This window comes from Mchenga conophoros, linkage group LG16, assembly GCF_057382185.1.
Source record: "Mchenga conophoros isolate Kocher_MC1m ecotype Shallow Benthic linkage group LG16, M_conophoros_male_GT1.1, whole genome shotgun sequence".
NCBI classification, from domain to species: Eukaryota; Metazoa; Chordata; class Actinopteri; order Cichliformes; family Cichlidae; genus Mchenga; species Mchenga conophoros.
Window position 1 is genome coordinate 33,052,683 of NC_140541.1, and position 18,892 is coordinate 33,071,574.

The window sequence follows — 18,892 nt, forward strand, 5'->3', positions numbered from 1 at the left end:
GGTGGAAGAAGGTCAAAAAGACAAGGAAACATTAAGGATTTTGTGAAACAAGTGGAGCTGGTAAGAGGGGGCAACGCAGACATGTCCGAGAACAGCGTGCAAGGCGAGCAGATGGAAGGAGATGTAGCTAGCCACCCTCACGCAGACTTCCAGGACATCATTAAGGAAATTCACTCACTTAAAGCAGAGTTTAAAACCGAGTTTGCCACGTTTAAGAAAGACATCACACAAGAAATGAAGGACGAATTCGACAGCTTCAAGAAAGACATTAATACAAAGCTGGCAGAAACTGCGAACGAGCTAGCTAGCCATGAGACCAGACTCGAAGAAGCTGAGGAAAGACTGGAAGAGATGGAAAGGTGGAATTTGGCCGCAAAAGACGCTCTAATCCAGTCGCTTCAGCAACAACGGAATATTCAGACGAAACTGGCTGACTTGGAAGGCCGTAGCCGACGGAACAACATTCGCATTTTCGGCCTAAAAGAGGGCTCTGAAGGAAACTCTGTGCTGCAGTGTGTGGAGGACTTGTTGAGAGCTGAGCTTTCGCTCCCGCCGGATTCTGCTCTAAATATTCAGCGGGCGCACAGAGCTCTGGTGCCAAAACCCGGACCAGAAAAACCTCCGCGATCGGTGGTGGTTAATTTTCTTCAGTTCTCAACCAAGGAGATGGTGCTGAAGGCAGCGTGGAAGAAAAAGGTTGTACATCAGGATAAGCAGCTTTTCTTTGATCATGACTACGCTGCCGACGTGGTTCAAAAGAGGAAGGAATACGCTGGAATTAAGAAAGCCTTAAAAGAGAGAGGAATTCGCTTCCAGACGCCTCTGACCAGAATCAGGATCCACTGGGAGAGCGGCGCCAGGACATATGACAGTGGCCGGGCGGCGGCGGAGGAGCTAAGGAGGAGAGGAATACAGGTGGAGGTGCCGCAGCGGAGCGGGGAAAGCACGATGCTGGAGGAGCGACTGCAAAATGCATTGGGATGGCAGCGATCTAACACCGAGAACTTATAAGTGAGGATACAAACATTTGAATCCGGTGGAAATGACTGAACAGTAGAACTCTGAAACTAAAGGTTCATTACTCTGTTACTTTTCAAGGCAAGGTAGACCGGAAAGTGGTAGGTTTTCTTTTCTTTTTTTTTCTTTTTTCTTAAGGAACCTATGTTGGATCTCACGGGGGCCCCTAATCTGAAAGGGATATACCCCACGAACCACAGGGACGCTGTGGGTAAGAAATACGTATTTTCAGTTTCTCTTAAGTTTCTTGTTATCTTGTTCCAAGTTCTTAGAGTTAGTGTGGGATGCTATGATAGTGATAAGCCAAAAATAAAGCAAAACTTAACAGTGAAAAGATGAGGAATATAACGCTGGTGTCAATGAATGTCAATGGGATGAATAACCCAATTAAAAGAAGCAAAGTGATACTCAAAATGAGAAAGCTTAATGCCAATGTAATATATCTTCAGGAAACACATTTGTCGCAGGAAGAGCATGATAAATTGAAGAAATTTGGGTACAGAAATTCTTACTATAGTACTTGCAAGAAAAGTCGTAAAAGGGGGGTAGCAATACTTGTTAAAAATTCAGTTAATTTTGAATGTTCTAAAGAAATTCGGGACAGTGAGGGGAGATACATTATTGTAAGAGGTAAACTAGAAGGGGAGGCGGTGACACTAATCAATCTCTATATTCCCCCTGAGAGCAACCAACAAAATGTGAAGACTCTACTTACTACAGTCATGTCAGAATCTGAAGGGATTGTGCTGTGTGCAGGAGACTTTAATGTGGTATTCGACCATAGAATTGATACAACAAGCACAAATAGAAGCAAAAACAGCCTGGCGAGAATGGTTAATACATTTATGAAGGAGCATGGAATGGTAGATGTATGGAGGGAACACCACCCACTGGATAAGGAGTATACACACTACTCAAAGACTCACAACACTTACTCAAGAATTGACTATGTCTTAATGAACAGATGGGATCTACACAGAGTAACTGAATGCACAATTGGAGTGGCAGATATTGCTGATCACTGTGCCATTCATTTAAAGCTAAATCTAAATAGTAGGCGTAGAAATACCTGTTGGAGGTTAAATCTGAGCTGTCTGAATAATAAAGAAACGAAAGACCAAATCAAGAAAGATATAAAGCAATACATAGAGGAAAACTCCACTGAAGAAATTAGCCCAACGGTGTTTTGGGATGCATTCAAAGCTGTGCTCAGAGGGAAGCTTATTGCTATAACTTCAAAACAACACCAAATGAGGAAGGCCCTGTACCTAAGCCAGGTGGAGGAATTGAAAAACACAGAAATATTATACCGAACAACTCGGAATGTTCAGCTCCAAGGCAGAATTAAAACACTAAAAAAGGAAATTGACAATATATTGACTGAAGAAGTGGAAAAAAAACTTAGATTTTTGAAACAGGATTATTATGAGAATGGCCCAAAGGAAGCTAGACTGATAGCACGGCGTCTTAGACAGCAGCAAGCTGTTAATACGATTCACAAGATTAGAGACCTATCTACAAATAACTTGCAGTATACCCAGGAAGCAATAGAAGAAACATTTAAGAAATATTACGAAAACTTGTATAAACAACCATGTTCCTCAAATAAAGATGAGAAAACTGCTTTTCTTAACTTCCTAGACTTACCACGTATTGGTACGCAGCAAAACAGCAAACTGACTGCCCCCATCAGTCATGAAGAAATATCTAGAGCAATTTCCAGTCTGAAAGCTAATAAATCACCGGGGGCCGATGGGTTCCCCTCAGAGTGGTACAAGAACTTTAAGGAGGAGTTGATACCAATGCTTCAATCATCATTCAATCATACCCTTGCGGAGGGTGTAACACCTCCCTCATGGAGAGAGGCGATTATCTCAGTAATCCCTAAAGAGGGAAAAGACACCGAATATTGTAACAACTACAGACCCATATCGGTTCTTAATGTGGACTACAAAATATACACATCTATAATCGCTAAGCGATATGGAGCAATTATGACAGACTTAATTAATGAAGACCAAACTGGCTTTATCTCAGGACGTAGAACTCAAGATGGTATAAGAAGGACCCTCCAAATAGTTAACTCGATACAAACAAAAAAGGGCAGTGCGGCCCTAGTAAGCCTGGATGCAGAGAAGGCTTTCGACAGTGTAGATTGGAACTTCCTATATGCCGTGCTTGAAAGGTTTGGTTTTGATGACGGTGCTGTGATGTGTATCAAATCTATTTACCAATCTCCTACAGCTCGAATTAGAATCAATGGCAGCCTAACGGAGCAAATCTCTCTCGAGAGGGGTACCCGTCAGGGTTGTTGCCTCTCACCTCTTCTCTTCACTCTATATATTGAACCCCTGGCACAGGCCATCCGACAAAGTGAGGAGGTGAGAGGAATAAGTATTAAAGGGGAAGACCACATCATCAGCTTATTTGCAGATGATATCATACTCTACCTAGAAAATCCAAACCAAACTTTAATTCCAATGTTTAATGTAATTAATATCTTTGCTGAACATTCGGGGTACAAAATTAATGTGACCAAAACTCAGATACTGGCTTTCAACTATTTGCCATCTGAAGAGGTTAAAAATAAGTTTAGACTGAACTGGACTGCAAAACAAATGAAATACTTGGGTGTAACCGTGACTAAACAATTGAGTGACCTTTTTAAAACAAATTATGATAGGCTGACCACTCAGATTAAACACGATCTAAACCGATGGTCAACTCTTACACTAGACTTTAGTGCAAGAATCACAACAATAAAAATGAGTGTCCTCCCACGGTTATTGTACCTTTTCCAATCTCTGCCAGTTAAGATCCCAGTGGAAAAATTCAAGGACTGGGATAGGCTCATCTCTAGATTTGTATGGAATGGTAAAAGGCCTAGAATAAAATACACAACATTACAACTATCTAGGAAGCAGGGTGGTGTGGGACTCCCTAATCTAAAAGATTACTATCATGCGGCCCAAACCAGACCGGCGATAAAGTGGTGTGATCAGAACTTTAATGCTAAATGGAAAGATATTGAAATAAAAGTACGGGATGTCCCAGTCCAGACTTTTCTTGGAAATGAGCAACTTAAGAAAACCTTACAGCATTTCCTTGATCCTATAACATCCCACACTCTAGAGATATGGTTTGGCCTAGTTAAACAAAGTAAGTTGGAAAGGGAGGTTAAGATGTTAAACTGGGCTGCCTATGTTGTTGGTGATATACTGAGTGCTCACGACCCAGGATTCAGGAAGTGGGAACAAAAAGGAATAACAGCGATTTGTACAGTAATGAAAGATGGCCATTTGATGAGTTTTCAAGATTTAAAAGATCGGTATAGTCTAGAGAAAACCAATTTTTACCGGTACCTGCAACTCAGACTACTTTTCAAAGGAAATACGAAGTTCGCGTACGTCTTATGGCATCCTGAATTGTATAATTAAATCATACAGGGGCCTCCAATTCAAGGAGATTTCTGTACTATATAAAAATCTAAGAGAGAACACGGCAACATCAACTGAATACATAAAAAAGAAATGGGAGCAGGAAATAAAAACTGATATCTCAACTGAGGAATGGTTAGGTATGTGTGAAACCCAGAACATAACGACTAACTCAAGATGCTGGAGAGAATTTGGGTGGAAACACCTTACTCGATTCTTTATTACACCAAAAATCAAAAGTAAACAGACTCAAGACAGTTTGCCATGCTGGAGAAGATGTGGTAACATGGAAGCACATCATACGCACGTGTTTTGGGAGTGCCTGAAACTGCATAATTTTTGGAAGAACGTGAGTCTTGTAATAGGCAATATCTTGGGCTACCAATTACCACACAATTTTAAAACTGTATATCTTGGGAATATTAGAGAGTATGTTCTGTACGACGACTTGTATTTGACAAAAATCCTATTGATAGCTGCAAAGAAAGCTATAACAAGAAACTGGTACAAACTGGCTCCGCCTTCATCACAAGACTGGTTAAATATTGTTGGAGAAATCTATGCAATGGAAAAAATGACTTACATTCTCAGATTAAAGGAAGATATTTTCGTTGCTAAGTGGGAGAAGTGGACATTGTATGGCACCAAGGAAAATTAATGAACGAACAAAACATTTAAGGTCTATGACTCTGTATATCTATTGATGCATGCCTGTATAAAAGTACATATATAAGCTGGAGTATGTATGCTGCTGAGCAAAGGCAGGCATGCATACGGTAGTTGATTAGAATTGGCACCCACACCTTCTGTTCGCTTTAGTTCTGTTTTGTTTTGACTGTGTGCTTGCATGGTTATTTCTCCTGTAATGCAAAACATGTCTATGTTTAAACTGTGACAAAACTATCAATAAAAATTACAGTGTCAAAAAAAAAAAAAAAAAAAAAAACTAAATATACCAAATATACAGCACAGTAAGAAAAACAGAATGTGAATACAAACTTTGAATTAAAATCTCATACACATTGATTGTTGCTATTTTTACAGTACAGCTTTTCTTTTCCAGCAAAGTGCAGCGTGTGATCAGCAATCCAGCAGATTTTAGCTGAAACTAAACTGATCGACAAAGAGGTTTTCAGGCGATGATGTCTGTAACGAAGCTAAAGTTGGGCAGATGTCCAGCTGAGATTCCCAGGACACGACTGGAGCAGGCGAGTCGACAATAAAAGAGAGGAGTTCACTCAAGCTGGCCTGCAGTGAAACACAGAAGGTTTAGTTTAAGTTAGCTGCAGCAGAAAAGGGATAGGGTTTAAACCTGGAGATACTCAGAAGGTGATGCATGTGATGTGATGCATTCGATGTGTTGTGATTTACTTGCAACAGAGAGAGAACATTTAGGCTACGTTCACACTGCAGGCAAAAGCGCATCAAATCCGACTTTTCTGACCCTATGCGACCCATATCCGATCATGGTATGACAGTTTGAACAGCACAAATCCGATATTTTCAAATCCGATCTAGGTCACTTTCGTATGTGGTACTGAATCCGATACATATGTGTTTTAGAAAACACTGCTGTTTGAAGTTTGTGACATGACTAGTCGCATTAAATCTGTTTTTTACATCACTGACACAAGACAGACACCAATTATCAGCGCCGGAGAAAACATCGCGAACGCTTCCTGGCCATCCAGTGTAGATGTCAGTGAAGCTGTTGGGAAAACAACGTTGGAGAAACGTGAACATTTTATTTGTACTGTATAATCTGCAGATTCTGACAGAAATCTGCAACTATCCTTTGAAGCACCGCTCCTCTCTAAAACAGCAATAAGGATCATTATTAGGCCATATGTAAATAACAAAATAACTTTATAACTTAAAGCAAAATTGGGAAACGTAAAGTCCGAAACAAGTCTTTATATTAAGGCCATCAGTCAAACAATACTGTTTGGTCTGGGTCTAAACAGAGCGCGTCGTGTGTGACGTCTTCTTTTACGCATGCGGGCCGCTTTGAGGGCCGTGAACGGTTCACACTAGAGCGTGTTTGCTGTCACATTTTATTTTTAGTGTGAACAACCAGACAAAAAAAATAAATAAATCGGATTTGATCAAAAAAAAAATCGGAATTGAGCATTAAGACCTGCAGTGTGAATGTAGCCTTAGTCTCCTTTAAACATATTTTTTTCTTGTGGTCTTTTATGCAAATAAAAGAAATGGCTGTTTGAACACGGCACAAAGCGGGCTCATTAAAGACAACCTGTAAATTTTGAAATTATCACTGGAGGTACAGATACAGTGTTGGTGAGGGAAAATTACTGTGTGATCGTTGGGATCTTCTGTCGTCAAGGCTGGACTGGGACAAAAAATCGGCCCGGGCATTTTGACTAGAGACCGGCCCACCAGGATAAAGATTGAAAATGTGACGTCATTCAGGGGTAAAACCGCAAAGGATTCTGGGAACTTGTGGCAAGAGGTACTAGCGAACGCAGGCTTTCAATTGAACTCAGTTACACAGCGATAAAAAGAAACCCAAAAAATGGCAAGAAGCTGTTGTATTATTAACTGCAATAGCTGGTCGCATGACAGCCACGGGAAGCCGACGGGTAAAGAGATCGTTTTTTTTTATCGGATTAAGTCGTTGAAGATAAAATTTTTAAGCCATGTTTCCGAAGTAAGAGCCGACGGATGGTCTGGATATACCAAATATAACGTCTCAGAACACTCCAGCTCACATGTTAGTCTGCTCCAAGCATTCCCACAAAGGTCAGAGTTTTGTAGTAGTTAATACGTCATTTTTCTTAACATAATTGGTGATATAGGTTACAAGCAAGTCTGAACAGAAATTGTTGCGCTATGCTCCTTTGTTTATTGTGTTTATTGTGCATAAATAGTGAATTGTCCTGACACAATATTGCGTTTCGCTTCTGTTATTACCATGGTACATTGACTTTTATTCACAGGATAAAACAGTTGTTTTGTATCACTGTCCAGTACGATTACAACATACAATATTATTGTCACTGCTACATTTCTGTAATGCTACCAGAAATTATTTCCACTACTAATTAATTACCGTTGAGCTCAAAGGTTATGCTAATAAACGGTTAACGAATGTGTATCTATGAGACGATTTGTGAGACTGGTAAACTTACCTTTGTTCCTACGATGGTCTTTCGTTCTACACGGTGCATTTCAAGGTCCTGTACCCATCCGTCGGTAAACTGTACCTGGGCTTGTTGCAGTGACCTGGGGCCCGTTCTTCGTACGTCGCTTACTACATCCAAGATCAAATGACACATCCAAGATCAAATCATCGCGCTAACCGTGAGCTCGCTAATCCGGTTCCCCGAACACACCTGCTGTTGACGATTACTACAGCTGGACGCAGGAATGTGACATCACTGGGTGTCGTAAAAGGGGCTACGCATCGATAGTAGAAACATTGATCGGCAACCCGCTGATTGGTCGGCGAAAATGTCCAAGGGGCGTGCTCGGTATTTTCCGGCAGCAGAGCAAGAACTCATGAGTGAGGGATTTCAGGAGTTTCAGAGTTTAATTAAAACGCAAGAGAACACTGCAAAGGCTGCAAAAGCAAGGAGAGAGGGCTGGCAGAAAGTTGCTGACAAATCAAACTCGTAGGTAATTTAATAATAATAATAATAATGGATTGGATTTATATAGCGCTTTCCAAGGCACCCAAAGCGCTTTACGATACCACTATTCATTCACTCCCACATTCACACACTGGTGGAGGCAGCTACGGTTGTAGCCAGGCTGCCATATCGCGCCATCGGCCCCTCTGGCCAACACCAGTAGGCGGTAGGGTAGATCTATCATATGACACTATATTGTCCAATATCATATGGCATTATATTATATTATAATATGTTATATTATATCCCCTTTCACATTAGAGCCACAACAGGACCCACAAGAACATGGGAACAAGTAAAAGTGGAATACAGGAGTATTCTACAGAATGGTAATATTTATCTCTTAGATTGCTTTGCGTCTCTTGGCAAGGTAATACTGGCCTGTAATACTCTGTTAGTTTGTTCATAACAGCAACCAAGAAAAGGGCAGAGGAAAAAAAGACAGGTGGTGGTCCTGCACCCCCTCGTCAACAAGTTGGTTAAGTAAATAATACCCTCACGGGAATATCGATATCTCTCTATGAGCACACTGTCGCGCTGAGCTAAAGGATCCTGTCTGTCCCGCAATGTACGCTGAATTCTGAGGACTCTCCTTATCAATCTTGCACCTTCCGCAATGGGTTGGTCGCGTATACGGACAGGACATGGCTGCGACAGGCTTCCCAAATCCACCTTCGCTTTTATAGCCGTGGTCTCTCATCTTGATTACACGAAGTAATTTACAATTACTACTCTGAAATATGAATTACATCTGTAATAATCACATACATGTAATAGAATGTTAATAGTACATTTCCCTTTTTTAGGAAATGACCTGTATGTATCTGTGTGACATCAATAAAAGGATCAAGTGCTGCATTATCTTTAGTTACATTGATAATATTTATTTATGGTGAAACAGTGGTAAAATATCGCTGTTGCTTTCGTATAAATGAAGCGGACATACCTGCGTGGCCGCGATCTAATCCTGTTTACATAAAGTAAACCTGCTCCCGAGCAGGTTTACGCTTACGGCTCTGTTGCTATGACAGCAAGTCCCGGATGAGCTTCGGGGAACCGACTGATCCAGGATCACGCGAAATCGTCAACAATCTAATCCGGCTAACCTACTTAGCGAGGTACGAAGAACGGGCCCCTGAAGTTACTAAACTTCATGAGTGCATGCACTCACTCCAAGAACCGTATAATTATAAATATGAGCGTGGTGAAAGTTGGGCAGCACGCTAACGTCTTTTGTCCACTCTGTGTGCTCGTAAGGGTCTAACCCTTTCACTCCTTTGATTTTTTCCTCGTATCTTTTCTTTGTCCTTTCGTCGAGTCTGTCTTTGTACGGACCGCATTGTTCTCCTTTTGTTTTTGTACATTCCTTTTTGTGCGTCAAAGAAAAAACAAGAAGGCATTGGAACCGGAGAATGAACGTTTTGCGGTGCTGCAAATGCTTGCATTTGATGCGGTACTTGGATTGTTTTGCCACGAGTTCCCGGCATGCAATGCGCGAAAATCACGTGATTGCTAAACAAGGGAGAGGGTGCATCCGGCCTCCTCGGCTGTAATTGGTCCAGCCCAGAGTCGATCATGACCAATTGGCCAATCCAACACCTTTCATTATATATACCCTTCCTAAAAAAAAAAAAAAATCCAAAAAATCGCCAGCGGCCCACCGGGCAAATGCCCGGTATGCCCGATGGCCAGTCCAGCTATGTCTGTCGTACGTCACTTTTAGTATTCATGTTTTCAACAGGCTACAGCTAAATGGTAAATAAGCTGTTCTTAAACCAGATCTTTAACGAGATCCAGATCCCAACGAATTAAGTCTATTTAAAAGGGCTGCGGGAAAATAAACCTAAAAAGAAATAATAAACCTACACTTCTTTCCAGGTCATTGTCCATTTCCATCATGTGGATCTCATTGGGTGGAGAAGGAGGTGGCGTAGGATCGCTGTACAAAAACAAACAAAAAAAAGATTGTATTAATGAATAAAAATTAAATTCAGACACACTGCAGAAGCATTTTTGTTACTGTTACTTACTTTGATATAAAAGAAGGTATTCTGCGGTGATATCCATCCCCTGAAGGTTCTGATGTTTCTGGGTGGACAGATAGGATTGAGCTCATTACACAGAAAGTAAACTGGATCATCTCAACATTATTTGAAATGGTAAACACTTTATGACAGAGTTTATCTTTATCTTATGACAGAGTACCAGACAAAATTTATATTCACTGTTTTCTACAGGATTTTTATTTATTTATTTATTTATTTAGTTGTAATTTTCATGGAGGAAGTGATGTGAGAGGTGATACCGGGGGATTTGTAGCGTCCGAAGGCGGTGTCTTTGGGGATGTCGGGGTAAAGATAGACCAGGGGATTTCTGCTTCGCTGGGATGCCAGACTGTAGCGGTAAATGATATCTGGCAGAGGTAACACCAACAGCTCTTTCTTGGTGTATGGCTGTACTGCATGCACATGAGGCTCTACAGGGGGAAAAACACATATCAATACAAAGCAGGACAAACCACTGCAGTCAGCAAACACACAATTTAAGGTAAATATACTTTATAGTGAATACATAATTATAACTATTCTATTTCCTCCAGCAGAGTTATTTAAATTGTCCTCAGTGGGCTCAGTGAAGACAGACTCAGAAACATACCATCGTTGGAGTGGTCGACCCAGCTGAAGGTGACGGCGCCGTCTCTGCTGCTCTCACTGAACCGGATCAGAAAAGTACCGGCCTTTTTTTCCTGCAGCAGGAGGCGTGTCCTCTCCCTGCTCACGAACCCCATGATGGATCTGAAAGTCGCACACAGGAAACGCCACACCCTTCCACATTAGCACATCATCCGTATATGACTGTAATACAACTTTAAGAAATGTTGCTAATCTAAGTTTGGATGTCAGTGTGAAGTCGTACCCATCACGCCAAAGATCCACCAAGTGTTTCTTGATTAAATCGAGGATGCCATCGATCCAGATCCAGGCATTTTCGTTCTGCCTCACAGGAAAACAAAGAGTCAAGCCCCTGTGTGCTTGCTGTCAGACTCAAGGAAACTACAGGAACTTATCTTAAGACCCACCTTGGAGAAGCTGCTCCAGAACACAGGATCATCATCATCTGCAGCAGCACCAACTGTTACATTTAAAAAAAAACAAAAACAAACAAACAAACAAACACATTACCATAAAGTGTTTTATAGTATTTATAAATTTTAATATTAGATAGTATAGTACATGCGTAATCATTGCACTATTTGTTTGTTTGTTTTTACCTGTGCACATATTTTTTATTCTTCATGTGCACGTTCAAATGTTTGCACATCAGGGCTAAGCTACTTTGTATTTTGTGCTAAGCCAACTATGTACTCTGCTTTTTACTGTATGCTACAAGCTAATAATGTATTTTCCATGCTAATCTATGCTAACAATCTGCTTTGCATGCTAATTGTATCATTTCAGTAAAAATAATAGTGATTTCCAAAATGCGAAAAACTATTTTTGTACTGGTCAGTACTGATTTTATATAAAAATATACATTTTTTAAACATGCAAGTAAATATTTTTTTTACTTTGATCCTTAGTGATATTGTTTTTCAAAACCAAAAAATATACAGAAACGTTAGGCTTTTAAGACTACACACAATATGCAAGATATATCTTTATATACACAGCTTAATAACTAAAATGAGCTCTAAAATTAACTCCCATCAACAACGCAAATGAAATATAAATGTCTTTTTAAAAAGTAATTGCAAAAAATTAGCTTAGATTTTATTTACTTACCCATAATTTTGTCTCTTAGCATGAAGAGCTGCATTTCATCGAGCCCTCGTTTGCCAACGGTCAAAAACTGCCAGCTCAGCACCTGTGACAGCTGCTCCCAGGTGAGAGGAGGAGGATTCAGGAACAGTGACAGGTCCTAAAGGGAAAAGTCACAGAACCACAATGAAGTTTCCTGACTTGTCTTAACAGATGTTACTAGTGTTTGTTGGCTGTAACAAAATTTTACCCAAGGTTCACTGGTGGACACCATGTTCCACCACATGATGGAGGCCCAGGCATTGGGGACTTGATTCGTGCTGGAGATGACGACCACGGGCAAGGAGCTGGCCTGGACCGACAGCAGAGGAGGAAACCAGTCAATAAAAGTACAAACCCTCCACCACAGCAACCATTTTTAAAGATCAGGACTAGAGAACGCCATCAAAGCTGAAGTTCATGCTGCTTACCTCGATGTTGCACGTTTGTCCTGCGTACTGAAACTCTGTCACAAACTTGATGATGTGCAGCTCTTCAGTGACTACCAGATGGTTCTAAGGGAAAAGAAAGAAAGTAACATGAGTAAGGCAGCAGCTCACGTCTCTAGTATTTACCTCTGCTTACCCTCAAGATTTTCCATCAAGATTTATAGGACTACATACTACTGAAACGTGTACAGTATAGTAATGCTCATAAATGCTCATGTGAAAAAAGACAATTTAAAATAAACTTCTCTTACCGCAGATGAGCTTTTGCTTCTTGATTTTCTTTCCTTGAGCGACTGAAAAAATATAATTTTTTTATAAGAAACTACAAGCTGTACTGTATAAAAGAACATATGAATGCACAATGGTTAAACATAAAGCTTTGTTAACGTTGAGGATTTTCATACCATGTGCCCAAATTCTGCCATCAAGCCTCCATCTGTGTCCTCGTCCAACACCTTACAGTCGTCTCTGTTGAAATCAAAGAGACGGAACCTGCGACAAGTACAAAAAGCATCAGTACTCATTTATTACAGAAATATAAACTTTCATAAATGTATATTTCAGATTTTAGTCTACCTACCCTTTCACTGTCTTGGCTTCTGCAACATCCCTTATTTTGGTGGGGAGAAAAAAGACAAAAGGTTTAAAATTTAAAAAAGGTCTTTTTAAAATAAAAGTTCAAAAAATAAATATTTCCATCTGAACTCTATGCCACTCTTTCAGACCAGCTTTTCTTTCACTTACTTGTCAAATACAGGTTTGACTCTGAACCTGCATTTGAATTCAGGGATGTTTGCCAGGAACCTGAAAAGAGAAAAGACATTTCTTTATGTTTTTTTAGTTTAGCACTGGTTATTTTGGGCCCAGTAAACACGTAAAAAGGTCTAAGTAAGCTCATAAACTGCTTTCAGTCAAAATGTCTCATCTCAAAACGTAGCTGCTAACTCCTGTGCTTGTTAAGAAACAGTTTGTCTGTAAGAATAATTAGCAGGTAAAAGGAAAGTATACCTAATGAGGTCCATCTGAGACCTCAGAGAGAAAACTGCAGTCAAAATAAGATGAACGTCAGTTTAATAAAGAAATGTTTTAGTTTTGGGGATCAGACCTGACCCTAAACTGTGTAAAGGCCACAGAAAACTGTGGGCAATATAAAGTTTTCACTGATTTTCACATTTGACCCCGTTTTCCCCCAACATTAAACTGCTAACAAACAGACAGACAAAAGGAACTGATTACATACTCCCATTACATTGAAGCGGTGAGTGACATGAAGTCCCAGCTGACATTTGGGTTTCTCAGACATACACGTGTATAAAGTCAGTGCATGCTTACCTCACTGTGATACTGAACTGCACCCCGGTCTTCAGTATCAGAGGACGCTGTGGAAATTTCTGCATGACGGGCTGTTTCTCCACCACCAGAGCGCTGCAATGCCAGACCACAACAGAACATGTCACTATTCATACTGTTGGTGCATCAGTGTGTGTGTGTCTATACATGTAAAAAAAGAGTGACTCACTTTGTGACTAGTTTTATTAACAAGGACAGCCCAAATTTCTCCATTTCTGCGATTGAAGTAGGGGGGCAGAAGGCAGGGTCAGTGCTGCTGTATTTGCTGTTCTGGTCTTGAAGTTTCTTCAGCTGTTCGCAGACTCCTAGCAGCACTTCGGCGACAGTCGAAAACCTGCACACAGAATAAAACAGGCACAAGTGCTGAGTGTAAAAAGTCAGAGGAAAAACAGATTCTCTTAGACATGCAAAGGTGAGCAGAACAAATGAGCTCTAACCACTTGTCCAGGTGGTCCAGACTGGTGTCATCTTGACTTCCAATGCAGGCCAACTGCTGCCTGCGCTTCCACTCTGGCAGCTCCACATCAGTGAGAGTCGCCACAACCTTTTCTGTCTGCTTTAAAATGTTAACCAACTGATGCAGCACATTCTGCAAGACAAAAAAAGAAAAGATTCATATGTGCGCATAAGAGAGGGAAGAGGTTTCACCATCTGACCAGTGCAGACATGATCTCTCACAGCCCGCAATAAAATCTGAACACAGCAAAATAACAGTTAAGGAAAGGTTACCCACCGTAACCCAAGGTTCTATGAGTATAACTCTGAGAGCTGTCATCTATGTTGCTGTTGGCTGTATCAGCTTATATGACTTATTTGCATTTCAAATGGCAACGTCTGAAAGGGGAAGACTGCTACGCAAAGTTGACTTAGTCCTACTGCCTATAGGTTGCTGGTTTGTTCAACCAATCAGTGCAAGGCATTTCCACCTATGTTTTTGCTCAAAAATATTTCCCCAGAAAAACAATGTTGCATTTAGTCATGATTTGGCAAGCTGCCAACATCAACATGACGCCGTGACAACATTGCTCCATGGTCACAATGCAGCAGTAACGTTACAGTACAGTGTAAATGCGATGTCACATTTATGCTGTAAAAACATTTACAATTACAGTTTTGTAATGTTACTGCGACCTAGTTTTACATTTCATGCTAGGATTAGGTAATTATGTATTATGTAATTTGAAACATGAAGTAGAACAGACCAATAGCAAATAATAGATGTTTCTACTAAACTGCCCCAACCAGTTTGTTTCTAGATTTCTATGCAAACAATCATGAAAGAAATCTATGACATGAACATTTTCTATGAAGCTTTCATAATAATTGCACAAAATATCAAAATGAATGTGGTTTATCCATTTAGACTAGTTGTTGTAGAGACCCACCCTTTGGCACATCCCAGCACACCCACTCACTTCACCAGATGCACCTTGTTTAGTTCTCTCACCTTTGATTGGGTGTGGTGCTTGTCCTCAATTGCACTCACCTGTCACACATTATATGTCACACATTATATAAGGACTGCATTCACTTTTGGCTCACTCCTTCTTCACTTCCACATGGGGCGGCAGCTGAGGTGAGGTTCTATTTGGGTTTTATTTTATGTCTTGTTTAAGGGAATGAGTAACTTAAATCTGTTTTCCTGTTTTCTTTCGGCTGTGGCAGTCCATGTGTGTCTTTGTTTCCTTCCTTCTTTGCCTTATTTATTTGAGAATAAAAGGAGAACCCGGAGAATAATTCTGAATTAGATGGCTGCTTATTCTTATTCTAACCGGATGAGCCCATGATGCTAATTGCTTAAGCCCTGAACCTTCCTTCCTTCAAAACACTAGTTTACACCACTAATGCCAACATTTCATCAAACATTTACCATATTATTATTATTTATCATACCTCCTTTCTTTGTGTTATGGAGACTGCATGTTTCTGACATGCCTGATCAACAATATGTTGGGACTGGGTCATATCAGTGTGCTCCTCCACTGGAAAAGGAAGACAAGACACTTGTGTCAAAAACAACTGAGTGACAAACCAGACCTGCCAATCCTGCCAAGCAACTCCTGGGCTGACAAATGGGACTGAACTAGTGGCCACTTGAGGTTGACTCTGACAGTGAGTCAGAGTCCCCATAGACTCCCATATTAAAATGCCCAAATTTACGCCACAACATCACCTTGTTTTCAGCCTGTTACAAAAAACAGGTTTAATCTTTGCAGATACTTCCCTCCTTCCCTACTTTGAAGGGCATGGCCAGTTTGACAGGTGACAGAGGCATCGGTAACTGTCAGATGTCTGCTGGGCTTCCGCTCAAATAACTTGAGTCACTGCAGTGTTTGTGCCTTTTTAACGATGGGCAAGGGCTGTGTTGAGTTACGGCCTCAGTTTTGATTAGTGAAATTTCTAGGATTTTATTACTAATCACACTGCTAAAATTAATAATTTAATGTCGTCCACACTTCAAAAACCAGTAGGTAATGGCATGGCGACTATGTCCATCTTTTATATACAGTATGTGGTCGTGCTATCGTACCTTTATTTTGCCAGGCCATCAGAATATAGTCCAGTTTTTCATTCAGACCCTCCAGTGTCTTGATTTCCTTCTTGGTCTCCTACATTAGAGTAAAAGTGCATTGGTTTAAAAACCAAGAGGAAAACATTTATCCTTCTTGGAAGGCTGAAAATAAAATCCCAGTAATCTTACCAAAGTCTGTTGCTTCAGTTCATTGACTTTGTCGTCCAACTCGCTCCAGCTTTGTTGCATGCTTGAATTATTGCAACTCTGACAAAAACAAGAAGGTTCTGTCACATGTTTGCAATTATTATCAAATATTTATTTATAATTAAAATTTATATTTACTTTTCCTTTCCTCTGGTTGTGATCACAGTTTCGCTCTAACGTGTTGCCATATTTGCTTTGCTATGACTCACAATGCTACGTTTTCTGTTAGCATGAGCAATTTTTACAGTTCCACCTACTCACTGGTCCGGGAAAATGTATTTCTGCCGTTAATTGTAACTCTCTCTATAAGCAACCCAGGCACATGTTTACAGTTAGTGTGCATCAAAGTTATGATTCTACTAAAATCTTTTCATATCTACTTTTGGTTAACTGCAGTGACCTTGGGACAGACCTGTCTGTGTAAATATGACTTAGGAATGAAACCAGGCTCTTCATTAGAACAGCATTTAACTGACCTGAGGCTGAGAGACCGAAGCCAAAATTTGCTTTTCCTCCTTCAGGCATTCAGACAGAATTAGGGCCAATTTCAGCGGCTCACCCTCGAAATGCCCCTAAGGAGCAGAAAGAACCACGCAAATCATTACTGGAAGTGCATTTTCAAATAATAAAAATTTTTTTCTGCACAGAGCATCATATCTGTTCTACCAGCAGGTAGTCCTTCATCCTGGAAAAATCTGGCCCCTGCAGAATATTGTTCTCCTGAACAGAACGATACCACTGCTCTTCTAGAAACACCAGGAGAGCCTGGAAACAGGTTCTGGCTCTGTGCTCGTCCACAGCTGCCGAATCCCTAATGCAGAGAAACAGAAGATTTAACTGCAGGACTGCATCTGTTTGCATGTGCTGAAAAACAATTTACGATTTCACAATCTTCCTTACATCATACTGTACAACTTACTATATTATTAAGTTAAAGCTCTTTAATCTTAGACCATAACTATTTTCCCTGCTCCTGCATCCAGCCCCGTCTTACCAGTCCTGGTTCTCGATCCAGGTGCTCAGATAGTGGCGAATCTCTTTGGGAAATCTTCTCTCGTACAGCTGGCAGACCCGGCTCTGGAGTGCAGAGTCCAGCTTCAGAAGGGCCTGCCACTGAGCCATCTGCAGTCACAAAGACACGAACCTCTTTTTACGAGTTCAGGGCCTCTGATTGGTCCACAGATGTGATAGGAGTCTTTACCGTTATTTTCCTCCATTTTATTAACAGAAATACATCTTACGCTAGAGTAATTTAAGATAAAGTTTTATATAGATTAAAAATCTGTTTTTACGTGTGGCCTGGCCAAGAGGGCAGCCATGACTATAACCATATATAATCATACAAATATGACTGACGCTCACTGAAAATGTGTACCGCCAATCGTCAGATCACATGCTGTAACAAGTGAATAACAAGTGCAGTTTCAAAAGTGATCACACTGACAGTTTTCTTAGTCCTTAAAAGCTGACTTAAACTCCCATGCAGTTATATTTATCTTATTTATCAGCCAAAGGGAATGTCTGTGGACACAGAACGTGGAAATCTCAAAATAATTCGAATAAGCACAGCACCAAAGTGAGGTGTGAGTAATGATGACCTGATTAGTTTTATGTGTTTATGTAATGCAAAGCGATTGTGGTGGCGTGTTGATGTCGCCAGCTATCGGTAAATATAATGTAACTGAGCTCACTGGAAAGTTTTGCCCCGCTCTTTAATATAATCGGAGGGGATTTCCAAGAAATGCAACAACACCGCAGCAACTTCAAGAACCGAGGATTTTCATTTATTTACATTTGCCTTTTTAACAGCTTTTATCAGACAATTACCTACTTCTAAAAATCAGGATCGCGCACATTTTGGAGGAAAAGTGGGCCATAAGCTGCGCACAAGGCTGCCCGCAATAGAACTAAAGTTGTTTCTTTGCGCAGAAATCATGACTTACCTTGGTGGGTGGCTCTTTGTCGGACAGGTGAAAGCAGGACAAAAATCACAAGCGACCTCCAGCCTTCTGATCTGGCTGTTAATTCTTGCCTCAAGAACGAGGACGCGAACTTCCGTTGCACACGCCCACTCACACTCACCACGTGATTCTCCAGAACTCGTCCTGCTGAGTGCGTAAAGCTGGAGGCCGCACAGCTCGACATCCGGCAAGTCACAAAGTAAAGAAAAAATAACAACAGCCAGATGTTGAAACCCTGAAAACAGCTGTTTTCTGTGCAGGTTTCAGCTCAGTTTGGTGGGCTGTTGCACATCAGCGCGCATGAACCCGTTTTTATCCGTTTTTTTCCACAATACTTTTTCTTTCTGCACATTTCTATTGCACTGTTGTGTCTGCACTGTCTTGTGTCTGTATCGGTCTGTACTGTCTGGTGTCTTTGTTTTGGATTTTTGCACCTTCTTTTCCCCACACTGCTAAATCCCTGTAATCTCTTCCCAACAACCTTTTTCCTATTTAGAAACAAAATTACCCTC

The 18,892-nt window shown here is 40.7% G+C and overlaps 1 protein-coding gene across 1 annotated transcript; it reads right to left on the bottom strand.

The window, feature by feature from the left end:
- Positions 1 to 1,359: 1,359 nt before the first annotated feature.
- LOC146557162 (signal transducer and activator of transcription 1-like) lies at positions 1,360 to 18,490 on the bottom strand. The gene is made up of 24 exons (XM_085250254.1): positions 18,363 to 18,490; positions 17,414 to 17,541; positions 17,086 to 17,230; positions 16,896 to 16,991; positions 16,402 to 16,479; positions 16,231 to 16,309; positions 15,594 to 15,682; positions 14,138 to 14,289; positions 13,870 to 14,034; positions 13,683 to 13,775; positions 13,095 to 13,154; positions 12,931 to 12,960; positions 12,755 to 12,842; positions 12,602 to 12,643; positions 12,333 to 12,416; positions 12,113 to 12,214; positions 11,887 to 12,022; positions 11,184 to 11,236; positions 11,021 to 11,097; positions 10,760 to 10,899; positions 10,410 to 10,580; positions 10,135 to 10,192; positions 9,971 to 10,043; positions 1,360 to 5,702 (listed from the first exon to the last, which is right to left on the bottom strand). The coding sequence occupies exons 2-24, from the start codon at positions 17,539 to 17,541 to the stop codon at positions 5,553 to 5,555; spliced, it is 2,289 nt and encodes a 762-aa protein (XP_085106380.1). The 5' UTR covers positions 18,363 to 18,490; the 3' UTR covers positions 1,360 to 5,552.
- Positions 18,491 to 18,892: the final 402 nt, after the last annotated feature.

What these genes read in the sequence shown, in the direction of transcription:
- LOC146557162 (XM_085250254.1), bottom strand. Translation starts at nt 17,541, where the DNA reads ATGGCTCAGTGGCAGGCCCTTCTGAAGCTGGACTCTGCACTCCAGAGC. An exon ending in CTGGACCACCTGGACAAGTG is followed by an intron (nt 14,035 to 14,137) that starts GTTAGAGCTCAT and finishes TTCTGTGTGCAG; the next exon opens with GTTTTCGACTGTCGCCGAAG. An exon ending in GAAGCCAAGACAGTGAAAGG is followed by an intron (nt 12,843 to 12,930) that starts GTAGGTAGACTA and finishes TACTTGTCGCAG; the next exon opens with GTTCCGTCTCTTTGATTTCA.